General features: G+C 40.0%; 2 protein-coding genes across 3 annotated transcripts; both read right to left on the bottom strand.

Moving 5' to 3' along the window:
• Positions 1-877: 877 nt before the first annotated feature.
• rpl27 (ribosomal protein L27) lies at positions 878-4590 on the bottom strand. Its single transcript, XM_079818294.1, has 5 exons — positions 4520-4590; positions 3875-3957; positions 3580-3749; positions 1296-1406; positions 878-962 (listed from the first exon to the last, which is right to left on the bottom strand). The coding sequence occupies exons 2-5, from the start codon at positions 3953-3955 to the stop codon at positions 914-916; spliced, it is 411 nt and encodes a 136-aa protein (XP_079674420.1). The 5' UTR covers positions 3956-3957; positions 4520-4590; the 3' UTR covers positions 878-913.
• A 700-nt stretch (positions 4591-5290) lies between these two features.
• rundc1 (RUN domain containing 1) lies at positions 5291-11477 on the bottom strand. 2 transcript variants are annotated; one of them, XM_079827744.1, is made up of 6 exons: positions 11379-11477; positions 10854-11268; positions 9139-9297; positions 8845-9043; positions 7716-7811; positions 5291-7627 (listed from the first exon to the last, which is right to left on the bottom strand). In XM_079827744.1, the coding sequence occupies exons 2-6, from the start codon at positions 11232-11234 to the stop codon at positions 6756-6758; spliced, it is 1707 nt and encodes a 568-aa protein (XP_079683870.1). In that variant the 5' UTR covers positions 11235-11268; positions 11379-11477; the 3' UTR covers positions 5291-6755. The 2 variants fall into 2 exon arrangements, with proteins under 2 accessions (XP_079683870.1, XP_079683871.1); XM_079827745.1 differs by having other exon boundaries at positions 10854-11263; positions 11379-11428.
• Positions 11478-16884: the final 5407 nt, after the last annotated feature.

Raw genomic sequence — 16884 nt, forward strand, 5'->3', positions numbered from 1 at the left:
CAATGCTCTATGTGAGGTTTATGTACAGTGGGGAGAACAAGTATTTGATACACTGCCGATTTTGCAGGTTTTCCTACTTACAAAGCATTTAGAGATGCTTCTGGATGATCCAGAGGAGGAATGGGAGAAGGTCATGTGGTCTGATGAGAAAAAAATAGAGCTTTTTGGTCTAAACTCCACTCGCCGTGTTTGGAGGGAGAAGGATGAGTACAACCTCAAGAACACCATCCCAACCGTGAAGCATGGAGGTGGAAACATCATTCTTTTGGGATACTTTTCTGCAAAGGGGACAGGACGACTGCACTGTATTGAGGGGAGGATGGATGGGGTCATGTATCATGCGATCTTGGCCAACAACCTCCTTCCCTCAGTAAGAGCACTTAAGAAATACTTATGCAATAAAATGCAAATTAACTACTTAAAAATCATACAATGTGATTTTCTGGATTTTTGTTTTAGATTCCGTCTCTCACAGTTGAAGAGTACCCATGATAAAAATTACAGACCTCTACATGCTTTGCAAGAGGGCAAACCTGCAGTGTATCAAATACTTGTAGAGATTTATCATCATTCATAACCAAGTTCATGTGGGTCTGCATTACCACTTGGCTATTTGTTATCCAGTGTGGTTATAGAGTTTAACATTGTTCACAAATATCTTGGTTGATGTAATACTCTGAATTATGTCACGCAACCTTACAACACGAACAGTAATGTCATATTAGACACAACCAGTAACAACCTTGAGGATTTTGCTTCATTCTATTTTGATTATGAGAAACTTCAGACAACACATCTCTTCCAAAAGTGATTATCAGGAAATACAAAGCGATTATAAGTAACCAAGGTCAAAAGAAATAAGGCAAGGACCACTTGGTGGAATTTTTACAGATTTATTTGCGAAAACAAAAGCTTAGAATCGGAGCTTCTGGAAGAACCATTTGTTCTTGCCTGTCTTGTACCTGTAAAAGAAAACAGTCAGTCATCACAGTATCACAACATTTAGGACAATACATGCATATACTAATAGTAGCAAAGCGAATATTATGTCCTGTGCACAATATCAGACTGTTCATACATCTGAACAGAAGGTAAAGTTAGCAGGTTTTGGATTACATTACGAGTCAAATTCTGCCAGTCATTCCTAGATAAAATTTGGGCAAATTTAGCCAATTATCTGTGCACTACACTATAATCCTTTATGTAACATGCAAGCATTAAATATAAAACAGCATCCAATTTAATTGTAATTGTAAAATGAAGTAGTTCAGATGTATCTGGTGACCAACACCTACCTCTCTTCAAACTTAACCTTGGCCTCTCTCCTGGCTTTGCGCTTCAGAGCAGGGTCCCTGAAAACATCCTTGTTGACAACAGTTTTGTCCAGAGGAATGTCAACAGAGTATCTGAGGAAACATGATGTATTGATTAGACAAACAAATGTACATGAGTAAAATGTGCCTCGTTAGAGTCAGCATTCATTAGACAGGGAAAAGAAACCACGTGCCAGTCAAGAGCCAAAAACAAAACATGAACTCTGAACAGAGAACACCAGACACGCCACACAACTTTATAAATCACAATTAAAAAGGCAAATTAAGGCCTAAAACCTGCTCTGGCTTTAACACTTTGGCTTCAAGAGGAAATGGAGTGGGCATGTAGAGCTAAAGTCATTTCAATTCACTGATTTGCTCTCACCCTTGTTGCAACTGTAACACATTGTGCTTAAAGTGGTCAAATTAAATTCTCTTTTTTTTATTCACAATATAAGCATTTATTAGTGGTAACTGTACAAAAGTTCCATCCTTAAAGCAGCACATTCAATCATGAAAACTGTATGCGACAGTCTGTAAGGTGCACTTAGATCATAAATAGCCCACATCATGACGAGTTAAGACCCCGTGAAAAGCCAGAGTATGCACGCCACATCTGTTAATCTAAAATCCATCGCGTCTCCTCAGAAGACTAAATCACTCAATTTATTATTTTTTACAATGCCTTATTGCCATTTTTTTATCTTTTAAGTTTTAGAGAAATGGAGTTTAAATAAAAGGACAAACCTTTGGATTCCAAATTGTCTTTGGAAGTTGAACTAAAATCTTATAGGTTTGAAACTACATTTTTAGATGAATTATACCTTTTAAAGGGATAGTTCACCCAAAAATTAAAATTAGCCCATAATTTACTCACCCTCAAGTCATCCTAGGTGTATGACATTCTTCTTTCAGACGAATAAAATCTGAGTTATATTAAAAATGTTCTGGCGAATCCAAGCATTATAATAACAGCAATAGTTGCTCTGTTTTTGAAGTACATAAAAAAAATTAGCATCTGTCCGTCAAATAACGTGCTCCATGCGGCTCCAGGGTGTTAATTAAGGCCTTCTGAAGCGAATCAATGTGTTTGTGTAAGAAAAATATACATATTTTAAAAATGTAATTTTTCTTCAATGGCTCTGCATCAGCCGTCCCCGCGCTATCACTTCCGGCCGGCAAAGTGACATGCGTCTGATAAGAGGTAATAAAAATAAATAGATAAATAAATAATTTTTTAAAAACTGTTCACTTTCTCGCAGAAACAGATCGTTTTGTGTCTTTAGACCTCAATGTGTCGCCACGAGCCGCATGGTTTAATAAGGATTTGTATGTCTGTGTTTTTACTCATACTCTAAAATACCCATTGACATGCATTATACGACTATCACACTGCAAAGTAGTGTAAGCAGTCTTGTTTAAAACTTAATTGTCAATCTTATCGTTTACATCAACGATGTCGCATTTTTATGATGCATTGTTAAGACGCCCAATATAAACTACCCCTCAACTTTGTGCTTAGCAGGACATAAAATTAATCAAAGTGACAGTACAGACATTTATATTACAAAATACTTATTTCTCAAATAAACGGTTCTTTTGAACATTCAATGTAAAAAATCCTGGGGGTAATATATCTCACTATATCACAGTATTACTGTTTTTACCGTATTTTTAATCAAATTAATACATCCCTGGTGAGTATGAGACCGTGTTAGGGCTGTGCGATACTGAAGAAATATGCAATATCCTTGTTAAATAATGCAATATTCGATACGATATTGCTTTAAGTGTGTAAAATCTATTTCTTTCCCCAACTGATATCTTTCACTTAAAGCATAGCCGACTGTATTTACATGAATACTAATCAAGACAGCAATTTTGACATAACTGTATTTGACAGTTCGAGTGTGTAACAAGACACGAAAAAAAGAACGGCTTGTGCGCACGTTTTGGTGTCAGACAGCGCAAGACTGCAAAGAGTTGTTTTTTGCAAGTTATTGTGTTTAGTAACTCTTTTTAACGTCAAGCAAGTCACATAAGTAACAGTCGTGTGCCCAGTCTATTCCCTGCTATATACGTCGAACCTAAAACATACACTTTTCACAAATTTGAAGTAGCCTATTAAAATCATTCAGATATTACATCCTGTTGCGATATTTCGATATATTGCGCAGCCCTAGACTGTGTCATAAGAGCAAGCGATGCTCTCAACCTGTGCAAATTATTGCACAGACGTCCCTCAGACTGTTCAGGATGTACATACCTGGTTGGCATGAGGTGGTTGTAGTTGAACACCTTCACAAAGGCCTTGATCTTGGACCTCTTGGCAACCTTCTTCTTGCCCATGGTTGCTGTGACTTTACGAGGATAACGGTCGATGCCTGCGACCAGAGCGTGGCTGTAAGGACGGTCTGCGGTGCCATCATCAATGTTCTGAAAGAAGGAAAAAGAGCACAACACTGTCAATATACACACACTCAAGATGTTATGATTCTAAACGAATATAGCCCCTGGAACCCATCTTTCCCTGAAAATGGAGATATATCACTGAAATGTACCTTGACAATCACAGCCTTTCGTCCAGCATAACGTCCAGCCAGGACCATCACCACCTTACCAGGTTTCATAAACTTGCCCATCTCTGAAAAACATGAGTATGCAGGACATTAGCTCTGCAAGCAAAACCAGCATACAAGACGCCAAGTAGCACAACACAAGCAGTTTATATCGCCATAACCGTTGTGAGCACAATAACGTTGAAGTAATAGTTATAAAGAAGCTATAAAAGTAACAAATGGTCTTTCGGTGCAGCACATTTACCAGTCTAGCTATGGCAGATTACAGCACTATGCTAACTGATAATGATACAGCTGTACTAAAACGCCAGAGTCGAAAATATCTTAGTAATTTCATAATGGAACAAATTAATCTTTACATATTAATTTGTATATTGCACACGAGTCATAATGAACGTAGAGGCTGCCGCTGGTTCCTCGGCACGGGCAGGAAAGCTATCATGTTAGAAGGCAGAGACGGAGAGACTAATAAACCTATTATCTCATACCCGTAACGTAATATTCAGACAATAAACACTTTAAACAGGCGACAGGGATATTCTCTCTATAAGTGACATGAAAGAAACCCCCGTAGGTGTTTTAGTTTTGTCGATGTTCATGGATTATTTTCTCGTGTATGTAACTTACTGATGGTGCTCTATGGCCGACGACAACAGGAAAGGAAGTAGAAAGAGCGAGCGTGACCTTTGGCACCCGCGGCGAGTGACGTATTTCCGAATAAATGTCACCCTCTACACGTAAAAGTTTCTCAAGCTTGCGCAAAAATAACAAACAATTTTTGTGTGAAATAATTTCATTTCACACACATTTGGAACATAGCTTCAATAGTGATTTAATTTCAATTCCACGAATTCAACGAATAAAAATGCATAATGAATGCACCATAAAATGCATAATATATTATTTTCAGAACATTATCATTATTGTAATTGTTTTATAGTATTTATTAAAAGTTTGTGGAAATACCTCAAACATATTTGATAATGTAGTTATGGGTTATTTCCTATGGAAAATGAAACGTATTATTACAAACTACACTGATTTTGTTTTCATTCAATTTTAATTTTAATTCCTCAGTTTTACAAACAATTTACAGTTCTACATCTTACCACCCAATTCAAATTCAGAAACTACCAACTGCCAAAGCCATTGTCAATTCTAGCAACCATTATTAAAATGATATTAAAAATACCTGGAGCTATTATTATTTTGTTTGTACATCCATTTAGAAATCAGTTATAAATAAGTATGAGATAAATAAAACTATAACTAAATCTAATAGCATTAGTAGACCAAATCTATTTTGGAAACTGTAAATATCTTCATTAAATTGTATTATATTTATTAAATTATATATTTTTATGAGAAGAGAGAAAGAACTGGAGCGAATGTGACAGATTCAAAGAGCATCCAGAACATTTAATCCATAAAATCACGGAAAAGACACCATCATTACATCCAAAAATGATGGCACATTTTTTTAAAAAGTGAATGTAATTGACACTGATTTGAAATTATTGAAAGACTATTTAGGTCTAAGTAGAGGTACAAAGATAGCAATCGTTTCTTAAAAAAAAAAACATAGATGGACATCAAAATAAGCCAATCATATATTCATGTGGTGGAGAAGAAAAAGACTACATTAAATAAAAAGGGCTAATAAATGCACAGGGCTCATGGTACAGAGAAAGATCAATTTCCAGTATATGGTAACAAACAGTCCCTTCTTACTGCATGAAGGTTTCAGGAAATCTGTATTTAAGATGGTTTAAAGAACGTGGAATCTGGAATCAGAAGGTGTGCAGCAGCAGGATACAATATCAAGGTTTGTACATTCAATATTTCAGAGCAGTAAAGAAGGATTGACAAGACATGGAAATTACAAGGTATTCAAGCAGAGCCTCTGAACACGGGCATAACAGGTCATAAATAATTCAGTCAGCATCAATGCACAGCATATCAGTTTCATATTCAGCAAATGTGTTTGATGCACTTCCTCCTATAGCAGCACTACCACAAGATTCAGTTTTGTACAATCAGTTTTACAGTGTCAACTGGCAGCAGTGAGCCAGTTTGTGTGAAGGAGAAGAATACAGTGTTTTAAAAACACCAATGAGCATCTCTTCGTTTTTTTCAGAATGACCTGAGTGTCTTGATTGACCTAAGCGAGGTCTCACCAGCATGCATGGTCTCCTCAGACACACAGAGCAGCAATGACCCAGATATGATATGCACTATTCCAGTGTTTGAAATGTAATCACTTTAAATAATGCAAATGGAAAACTTTTTAAAAAGAAAAACATCTTATGTTTTGTCTGTGAAGCACTTTGCAGAAATGTAGTGCATGCTCAGGAAATGAGTGCACTTGGCTACATAAAGTTTATAACAAACCAAATGTATTTAAACCATTAAGTTACTATTTTGCAACTGTGTGTGTGTATTTTTGTAGTGTATGTTATACAGTATACACTGTAGTGCATCTCAAATATATGCACTGGCCCTTGAAAAGAGCTCAAGTAATAAATCATTCTTCTATATAATGTAATGTGGTTGATTTTGGTAAAAGCTAGACATAAACCCCTTCAAAGGAAGCAGTCACATACTCAGGGTCACTAAACTGAGCACATTTCCTGTGAGTTGTGACCAATGCAGCATATTAAAACCTGCCTCAAGTCTCAAAAAAGTGCACAAGTTGCTTCATTTCCATTTTTTAATTCCAGTGTACTTCTGGGAATATGATTTTAACTTCTGAATAAAGAGAAATAGTATTACCGAATGCGTTTTCCATCATAATTTTAATATTTTGAGGATAGGGAGGGTTCCTATTTCCTTATCTCGCCAAAGTGATCAAATATATTTTAGCTTAGAAAGCATCTTTGATATTTTTCAGCTGCCTGACAGCCAAGTCTACAGGAAGGCTGAATTTGAGATGGCTGAGGCGGCCCAGGATGCGCAGGGCACCTTCAAAGCCTGTCTGGGCCATGTAGCTCCAGGGCTGGTAGTGTGAGTGTATGAGTATCCCAGACTTACACAGCAGGTTGAACCATGACACAAGCCTCTGCTCATTGAGAGCCATGCACACTAAGGCCTTGAACTCAGAGTCTGCGCTACGTTTGAATCGTCCGTGCTCTTTAAGAACTGTATGAATGGCCCATAACAGAGACTGTTTGGGTGTGACCGTCACAGGACCGTCCCCTACAGGCAAACTGAAGGATTGCGAGAGCTGTCGGGCAGGTGATTCCACAAACGCCTGGCCATTTTTGGAATGATAGTACTTGACGAAAAGTTCCCAAGGATGCAGGGTCTGAGGAGAGGAGCTGAAGGGCAGCAGGCAGGAAATGGGGGCAAGGACCAGGCTCATGCCCTGAGAAGGAGCATATAATCCGTGGGACAGCAGGTCCCGGAGCGCAACGGCTAGCTCTTTACGCACCAACGCAGTGAGTTCGTCCCGTGGTCCTCCCGGCAACAGGCAGGCGGAGTGGCTGACCACATGTTCCTCCTGAGAGCTGGGCTGCTGGCGGGAGGCTTGGAGACGCACACACTCCACGGCTCCTTCGAGTTTCTGTATCAAGGGGCCGTAATCTTGAGCTTCGGCACCCTGAGACCACACATTCGGGGGCACGTGGCCTGCAGCGCATCCAAACTGGCTCAGAGCAAAGATCTGCAAAACCGCTAAGGCTTTCTGGATGAGCTGGAGCCCGGTTTCCCGCATCCTCTGGGCCTGTTCGGGATCCACTTTGGATGGGAGAAAAAAGGGATGTAAAGTTACATGTCTTAGCTTTAAAATCTAATGAAATGGTATTATAAAGTGAAGTGTAATAACCTCGCTTCATCCCTCCAGTGGCTCCAGCGTTTGGTCCGGCAGCTTGGGGCTGCTGGCTCTTCACACCATCATTTAACAGAGGGTTCCCTACTTCATCTGCGAGGAGCAAGATCAGGACAATGAACGTAAATGTATTTATTTTACTCTACATAGGCACATCAAACTCAAAGGTAACAAAGGCCGAATTTATGCGCAGAAAACTGCAGATAATGGCATAAGAGTCAATAAGATAAACTACCATTCAAAAGTTTGGGGTTAGTAAGATTAAAAAATAATAATAATAATAATACTTTAATTATACTGATCTATTCAGCAAATATATAATGTTACAAAAGATTTCCATTTCAAATAAATGCTGTTATTTGGAACTTTCTTTTCATCAAAGAATCCTGGGGGGAAAATGTATCACAGTTTCCACAAAAATATTAAGCAGCACAACTGTTTTTTCAACATGGCGAATACTAAGAAATGTTTCTTGAGTAGCAAATCATCATATTAGACTGATTTCTGAAGGATCATGTGACACTGAAGACTGGAGTAACAACATCAGAGGAATAAATTACATTTTTGAATATATTAAAATAGAAATTTAATATTAAATAGCTGTTTTCACTTTATTTTAATCAAACAAATGATCCATGCTGAGCATATGAAACTTTCAAAAACATTAAAAATTCTTACTGACCACAATCTTTTAAAAATGATTGAGTCCCTAGTAAAGTATACTAATCTTAGAAAAACCTTTATACCATTTTCAAGAAATGTTTTACATATGCATAACATATTTTCCTTATTCCTTACATTAGTGTCTGCAGGGGTCCACTCTATGATATCACTTGCAGTTGTTTTTTATCTGCATGTTGATCGCACCACATGACTTTGATTTAGCAGACAAACGTTATTTCAAATATTAATAAGCAGTGAGAAGCAGTTTCTTTTTAGAAATAATAATAATAATAATAAAACATGCCAAAAAACTTATAAAATTAATTTTGCTTATTCATGCTTATCATGGAAGAAGTGTATTTAGGTCACTGTACATACAGTATAAATTACATATGAAAGTATTTTTGAATAAATTAAGAGAAACATTAGTGTCACATCAGTAGCCCAAAGCAGACCTCCTCACCCTGTATGAAGTTAATGAACATCTCCAGGTCTCTGATTTGGGTCTTGAGCTGCTCAACCAGCTGCTCTTTGACTCGAGCTGGGTTGACAATCTGAGCTATGGCAGCGTCCACTCTCTGTCGGAGCTCCTCTGGTGTGAGGTTCCCAATGTCTTCATTCAGATTCACGTCCAGCTTCTTAATTAGCTCATCAATGATCACCTAGACCCCAACAATGGTTTTAAGAGTTATTACTTGCATCTTCAAATGACTTTAGGAATGATGTAAACGGCATGAGAGAGTATTATCAGTCATACCCTCTGCCTCTCCATGACAACAGACTGAGGCAGTGAGTCATAACTGCCCTCCTGGTAGGCGAAGCGTTCCAGGTCGTCAAGTTGGGTCTTCAGCTGGAAAATCAGCTCCTTCTGCTTGTTTCGCTGAGCTTCCAAGCGCTCCCTCTTCTCCCTTTCACTCTGCATATCATAAAAGCAAAAACACACAACTTAAAGTCAACCTTAAAATAACCACAATATTTACATTGTAGCTAGCTGAAGATATTTGCATGCTTCCGAGAAGGATAACAAGCTTTTAATTGGTTTGCTTCATTTGACTTTGTTTTGGACGGTTATCTAGAAACGCAATGCAATTCAGAATAGACATAACTACACACAACGTGGCTTCAGGTTAACCATAATCACGTAAAGTGTCTACATTTAATAGGCTCTGAGCACAATATGTAACTGATTAATACAAAAAAGAAAGAGAGACCGAATGAAACAAAACCAAGTATGAATTGTGTCATATTAGAAATACTTAAAATAAACACTAAAGTTCAAAGAAAAGACTGCACAAGCTTATACTACTACTCACCAATTCATCCTGCAAGCAAAGTGTGTGCAGAGGAGGAAATAAGGAGAAAGGAAGGCATTTTAATGGCAGTAACAAGATACTCCAGCATATGAGAAGGAACAGGAAGAAACACAGGGAAAAAGTGACTTTTAAATGTTCCTTGTGCAGTGTTTACTGTGTTTTTTTAACCATAATACGGTGCTGATTATTTTAAAGGGTGTGTTGAAAAGGTGCTGAATGACAAAAACAAGCTTTTAAACAAAAGAGACAGACAAATTGAATGCTTATTCCTGAGGGAAAGCAAATGTCCATTGTTTAGTCTGATTATGTGTGGGTGGGCGCTGGGCGGGGGTTTGTCTTATTATTGATGGGTGTATCACATGTGCATATTGTTAGGAGCTATTGAGGAGTACTGAAGCAGGCCTATTAAAAACAAAACAAAACTGATGACACTGTAGATTAGGTGTTTTCAAACTGGGGTCCATGGAGACGTTCAGAGAAACACGTCATTACAGAGTAAAACTAAATAAATAAGATTACAAAAAAAAAAAAAAATTTGATAAATAAATAAAATACATCTAACAGTACAGTAATGATGTGAATAGGGGAAAATGTGTAACTTAACACACACTAAATGTTTTCCAAATAATATTTTAGACATATTTACAATAATAAAAATATTACACAGTATAAACTGTATCTTTATACAAACTCTATAGATGCATTTTTTTTTGGATGAGGGTCCCTTGCATGAGGATGAACATATTTGGGGGGCCCATGGCATCTAAACGATTGAAAAGCCTCGCTGTGGATTGCATGCATTACAGAGGCTTTCATGCCCCTCAGCACTTGTTTTGAGTCATATTTGAGATCTGGCGATCTACCTGCAGCCTACAACTGTTTGCTGTTAGCTGATTCCAGCTTGGCCAAGCTGGTTTATATCCCCAAAACTGCAGGTCTTAGTTGACTTCAGCTGGTCTAGCTGGACTCCCAGCCTAGCAAAGCTGTTCTTTAGCTGGATTGCAAGCTGGTCCTTCTGCCCAAAGACTATAGATTGCCTGACCAGCTACTCACTCCCTTCAAAAGACTAGTGTGACCCGACTGAGACACCAACTAACTATCTTAGGCTGGTTTAATGTGTTTAATCGAATCCACTACGACAGAAAACAATGAAACTCACAGAGTTTTCCAGCATCTGAGCATCCTGTGCTCTGCACCCGATGACATGAGGGCATCCTTTGAAAGCAAAGTCCTCCAGCTCCAGCAGCATCCTCTCTTTCTCGTCGCTCTGCGCGTGGACGATCTGTTTCAGTCGAAACTGCACTTGAGCGAAGTGAGACGTTAACGCGAGGAGCGATGAATTCAACTGCTCCTGCTCACCCTCTAGCTTCCGCAGCCTGGCAACCATGTCTGCATCGCTGGACGACACGGAACCAACCTGCGTGCCCCTCTTCCACAGCTCATCCTCCGGGCTGGCCACGGCTCCAACGGGCGCCCAGCGCTCCCCGGCTCCAGCGAAGGCAGCTTCGCTGTCGGAAGTGGACAGGTCCTCCGTCGACATCTGGTTGACAGTTGAAGTAGACAGCCTGGCTGCCCTTTTACAGAACACAACTTCGGTCAACTTAATTGATGCGCAGTTTTTTACCGTGAATTCAGAATATACGCAACTACTCCTTCAGCAGGTGCAGCGCAGTGTAATACTTACGTCTTCAGAAAACATTGAAACGTAAGCGAAACGATAGAAGATCTCGCTGTAATATGGAACCAACGCAGCAGAGCCGACAGACGTGCCTTTCTATCAAGATGTTCTATGCATCAACGAATGTGTGGGCAGGATGTTTACGTCAGTGCGTAATGACGTCAGCGAAACGCACAGTTAAATCGACGCCTTTACAGTTTGTTGATCGTTTCTGTCCATATTTACTCTGCCTTCCATTCTCTCTCTGTTTGCTTTAATGAAACGCCCTAAGTGTCAGAGAATTGGATGCCAAACGCACCCTATGACTTTCCTGCCATAGCAGAGATTTTTATTACTGCCATCAAGGCACCACCGACCAGGGAGATTTGATAAGCAACAGTTAAAGAACCGTTAATGGGTTCTTTGATCAGTTATTATGGGTGTCCTGCTGCCCTCTGCCTGCAATGACATGCTACAGTTCAGTATTATTATTGTTGTTGTTGTTTGTGGTGTTGTTGTTATAGTATTAGTAGTTTCCATTTCTTTCTTATTACTGTGCAAAAAAAAAAAAAAAAGTTAAAATCAACCTAAACTGGTTGACCACTAGGTGAGACAAGAAAATAAGCTTAGGTTGGTTTTCTTTCTTTAATTATTAAGTAGGCTATTTATGACATAATACAGGAAAGATTAAATGTAATATTTGTTACTTTTAAAAATGTAGTTGTCCTTCAAAAAAGTGATCTGCATACGAATGATATAAATTATGGAAAAACTGGGTGAACATGCATAGGATATCAACTTTCCTATATACAATTAATTTTAACAAAATCTTTAAGTTTTTTAAGTTTAAATCTTTAATCTTTAAATAAGTTCCCTATCTGTCAGTCATTTCAACGTTGTGTCGATGCGATGACACTAGGGGTCGCATTTGACTTGGGATCCTCAAACACCTCTGATCATAGACTGTAAAACACCTCTGGTCCTCTGATAAGCCTTTTCGCCCGTGTATTTCTTCAGTTGTTTGGCCTGAGCGGCCCGTGCCCAGGCTGAAACGGCGTTTGTGGATGACATGCACTCATTACGAGAGCATGGCCATGGGAACGTCGCGGTCACGACTTTCATTCATTTTAGAAAGGAAGTCACTCCAGTTGCTCCCCATCCTGGTCCTTCTGCTGTCAAGCACAAGACCGCAAGCTCTGGAGGTGAATTGGGGGCTTCAATGGAAGCGTTTCAAGCCTTCCATTCCCTAAAACGCTGGTTTCTTCTGGTCGAGTTCGCGAATGAGCTAGGCAGTTGTTCACGTCGAATTGTAGCCTAGCCTACTTCTGCTCCTAATGTAAACAAATTTAGGAGCACCTTCTGATCAATTACAGAAACTAACATTCTCAACACATAACGATTTTTGACTCCTTAAATTGATTTCCAGGGTAATTTTTTAAACCTTTGTAGGTTTTTTTTTATAACCTTATGCATGTTATCTTTTATGTCAAATTATTACATTTATATTTATAAACTAATTCAAAATGTAATTAACTGATTGGAAAAATGCATGCAATTAGAATAATTAGACACAACAATCAGGCAGAATAATTTATCAATCAAATAAAATCATTAACAAAATTAATTTGCATTGCAAAGGTGGTACAGAAGCACACAAGAAGTGCATTATATTTACAGACTGTTTAATAAGGGTCAGAGGTGGCATGAATGGATTTATGAATGACATGCTGCCCTGTCAATCATCGTCACAGTTAAATTCCTCCACATTTAATTTAATTTCCTACCGTATCGGAGATAAATGTAGTAGCACGTTGATCTGCCAGTCGTGAGTCTTTAATGCAGAGACTCCCCTCATGTGTTTGCAATTTAAAAGGTAATGGCCAAACGTATCATTACAAAAATTCACAATGCTGCTGCATGTGGATAACATTGAATAAATATCTTTTCATCAGGTTAAATACTGATAATTGATCACTCAAACCCCTTAATATAAACCTCTCTACTTAACTAATGTTTGTAGGTTTTTTTAACACTTTTTATCCACGTTTGTAGTTCTAATCGAATCCTCGCCCAACTCGCAATGGTTTGTGGGCAATATCAGCCGTTAGAGTGTGCATTGATCTGCACTTCGTATTCTGACCGGAAATGGTAGACCAACTGGGTATCTTTGGAATACTCTTTTCAACATACTACGATTTGGGACATACTAATTCTATTTTCGATTAGCCGCCACTGGACTCTAGAGCAGTGGAGACGTGTTCTATGGAGTGACGAATCACGCCCCTGTGTCTGGCAATCCGATGGACGAGTCGGTTTCCAGGAGAACGGTACTTGCCTGACTGCATTGTGCCACGTGTGAAGTTTGGTGGAGGGGGGATTGTGGTGTGGGGTTGTTTTTCAGAGTTTGGGATTGGCCCATTAGTTCCAGTGAAAGGAACTCTTAATGCTTCAGCATACCAAGATATTTTGGACAATTTTATGCTCCCAACTTTGTGGGAACAGTTCGGGGATGGCCTCTTCCTGTTCCAACATGACTGTGCACCAGTGCTCAACGAAAGGTCCATAAAGACATGGATGAGTGAATTTGGTGTGGAGGAACTGACCTCAACCCGATAGAACACCTTTGGGATGAATTAGAGCGGAGACTGCGAGCCAGGCCTTCTCATCCAACATCAGTGCCTGACCTCACAAATGCACTTCAAGAAGAATGGTCCCAACACACTCCTTTCCACACCTTGTGGAAAGCTTTCCCAGAAGAGTTGAAGCCATTATAACTGCGAAGGGTGGGCCAACTCCATATTAAACCCTACGGATTAAGAATGGGATGTCATTAAATTTCATGTGCATGTAAAGGCAGGCGTCCCAAAACGTTTGGCAATATAGTGTATATGAGAACGTGAAAGCACTGTAAGCTCAGACTTGACTCCTGAGATGGGCATGGCGCAGCGGCACACATTGCATGACTACCCTGCTGTCCTGGCGCAGCACTTCAGTTCTTGGACTTTTAAGTTTTTCAAGGAATCCACCCTCTGAATACTGTAGTATTCTCTGAAGGGAAAACAAAAGACTACTTCTGACTAAGGCCCCTCTCGGCACAGACGTGCTGGCACACAGCTGCCCCGGGGCCTAAGGGGATATGCATTTTCCACAGTGAGGCTAATTGCACAAATATTGTGCAAAGTCAAGGAGGACAAAAGACGCTGGGCGCTGTACATGCCCAACAGGACTTGGTTCTTGGAACTCATGCGTCTTTCGACAGCCCCTCCCTGGCAAATTATTTTGAAGAAAAAATTTCTCAGGTACAATTGGGCACCCAGGCTAAGACTTCTAGAACTTCAACGTCTGGCCCCTAGATGGGTCATGGCTCATGGGAGACCGAAAGTGGCATTCCAAGCCCAGGGTCTGCCGTGCATACAGTTTGCACTAACAAATACCTCACTAACAGACATGTGTAGAGCAGCAGGCTGCATGGACTACACCCAATTCCTTTGTGTTGCCTCTGGCTTGGCTTGCTCATTTGGGGACACTAAATCTTTCTACATTTTTCAACTAAATATCCAAATAAATCTAATTATTAAACTAAATTAACCATATAAACTAAATTACTGATCTAAAGCCCACACTGTCACTCTATGATAATTGAAATGAGCTAGATGACATCACCGTTTTCTCCGGAATGACTATACGGCTGAATAAAATTCTGTTGCATTATTTTCCTGTTTAACACTGTGAAGCTGCTTTGAAACAACCTGCATTGTTAAAAGCGCTACATAAATAAAGTTGACTTGACTTGACTTGACTTGTGAGATTCTACAATCTCTGAGTTGAGCCAATGTGTTGAACCCATGTTATTGGTCATGAACAGGTAAACTGCAGGCAACTGGCCGGGTGTATCACTTGCACACACCACCTTTCCTATCCCTGAGGTGATAACGTGCGCTTTTTGGTCCATGGGAGTTCCCCGTGTCTGGCAAACAATGGCCATCTTTCTAACCTTTAGCACTCATTGGTGGCAAAGTTCGGAAGAGGAATTCACTACCAGGCCCATTACTCGTGGCATGCCCTTTTTCAGGTAAGTTCTCCATATGTGCTGATTCCCTGACAGTATTCCCATATAATGTATTTTGAGACATTATAAATTGTACACACACACAGATTTTAGCTTAGAGTGTGCGTAAGCTAAAATCCAGACCAACGTTGATATTTATAAAAACAGTCTTTGCGCCACTTAAAGGTCTACGGAGCCCCGCACATGACATGCAGAAACAACTAGTAGACTAAATCGTGCACACGATTTACTAATTCGTTCCCTCGATTTATAGATTGTGCGCACAATTTATAAATCGAGGGAATGAATTAGGAAATCGTGTGGACGGTTTAGCAAGTCGAGGGAACGAAGTAGTAAATTGTGCTCATGATTTATAAATCGAGGGAACGAATTAGTAAATCGTGCGCACAATTTACTATTTTTTTCTTGCACGTCATGTGCGGGGCTCCGTAAAGGTCTAAGCAGACGTATGCACTTTTCCATCGTAACATCAAATGTAGGACAGTTTCTACACATCATTTTTATAAATGTGCCCTGTGTCTTCCCCTGGGCAGAGTCTGTAGAGCTCCTCCCTCTTCAGGTAGGATCTACCACAGGGACAGCATTAGCCACCAGATGGCAGGAGGGTGAACAGTCCATGAAAAGGGTGAGAGGGGTCGTTTGCAATACGGGTAGCTCTGCGGATGCAGCAGTTATGGTATAAGGTATCTATAGTTTGTAAAGAGATCCCATCGATCTTTTCCGCTGTCCTCACAGTCCGCTTTAGAGTCTTGCGGTCGGAGGCTGTGCAGTTCCCGTACCACACAGTGAGACAGCTGGTCAGGACGCTCTCTATCGTCCCTCTGTAGAAGGAGGTGAGAATGGTCGGTGCAAGATTGACTCTCTTTTACCTCTGCAGAAAGTGGACATGTTGCTGGGCCTTCTTGACTAGGTAGGTGGTGTTAAGAGTCCAGGAGAGATCCTCTGTCATATGCACACCAAGAAACGTGGAGCTTTTGACTCTTTCCACATGTGTTTCATTGATGTGTAGTGGTGAGTGGTCCGCTTGGGTTCTCCTGAAGTCAACAATCATTCTTAGTCTTATCAACATTAAGAGATAGATTGTTGTCTCTACACCATACTGCAAGCTGGTACACCTCCTCCCTATACTCTGATTCATCATTATTGCTGATGAGGCCCACACAACCCTGTGGGGCGCCGGTGTTCAATGTGATGGCGCGGGAAGTGGAGTTGCCGATCTTAACAGACTGGGATCTCCCGGTCAAAAAGTCCAGAATCCAGTTGCAGAATGACATCAACGCTAATGTTAGTCTCTCTGTTTTTCCAGAGGTTTACTGTAGTCTGCCGGATCCAGATCAGATGGTGGACCTGCACATGAGACATGACCACAACGCAGAGACCGTGTTAACTAGACTCTCCCTGTGAAAGCCTCCTTCACCTTCCTTCCCCTCTGTACAGATAAAAACACATATGCACTCTTACGTA

Source organism: Gobio gobio (assembly GCF_949357685.1).
Source record: "Gobio gobio genome assembly, chromosome: 1".
Taxonomy (NCBI): Eukaryota; Metazoa; Chordata; class Actinopteri; order Cypriniformes; family Gobionidae; genus Gobio; species Gobio gobio.

What these genes read in the sequence shown, in the direction of transcription:
- rpl27 (XM_079818294.1), bottom strand. Translation starts at nt 3,955, where the DNA reads ATGGGCAAGTTTATGAAACCTGGTAAGGTGGTGATGGTCCTGGCTGGA. An exon ending in GAAAGGCTGTGATTGTCAAG is followed by an intron (nt 3,750 to 3,874) that starts GTACATTTCAGT and finishes TCCTTCTTTCAG; the next exon opens with AACATTGATGATGGCACCGC. An exon ending in AAGGTTAAGTTTGAAGAGAG is followed by an intron (nt 963 to 1,295) that starts GTAGGTGTTGGT and finishes TTTCTTTTACAG; the next exon opens with GTACAAGACAGGCAAGAACA.
- rundc1 (XM_079827744.1), bottom strand. Translation starts at nt 11,234, where the DNA reads ATGTCGACGGAGGACCTGTCCACTTCCGACAGCGAAGCTGCCTTCGCT. An exon ending in GTTCATTAACTTCATACAGG is followed by an intron (nt 7,812 to 8,844) that starts GTGAGGAGGTCT and finishes TGCTCCTCGCAG; the next exon opens with ATGAAGTAGGGAACCCTCTG. An exon ending in CACTGGAGGGATGAAGCGAG is followed by an intron (nt 7,628 to 7,715) that starts GTTATTACACTT and finishes TCCCATCCAAAG; the next exon opens with TGGATCCCGAACAGGCCCAG.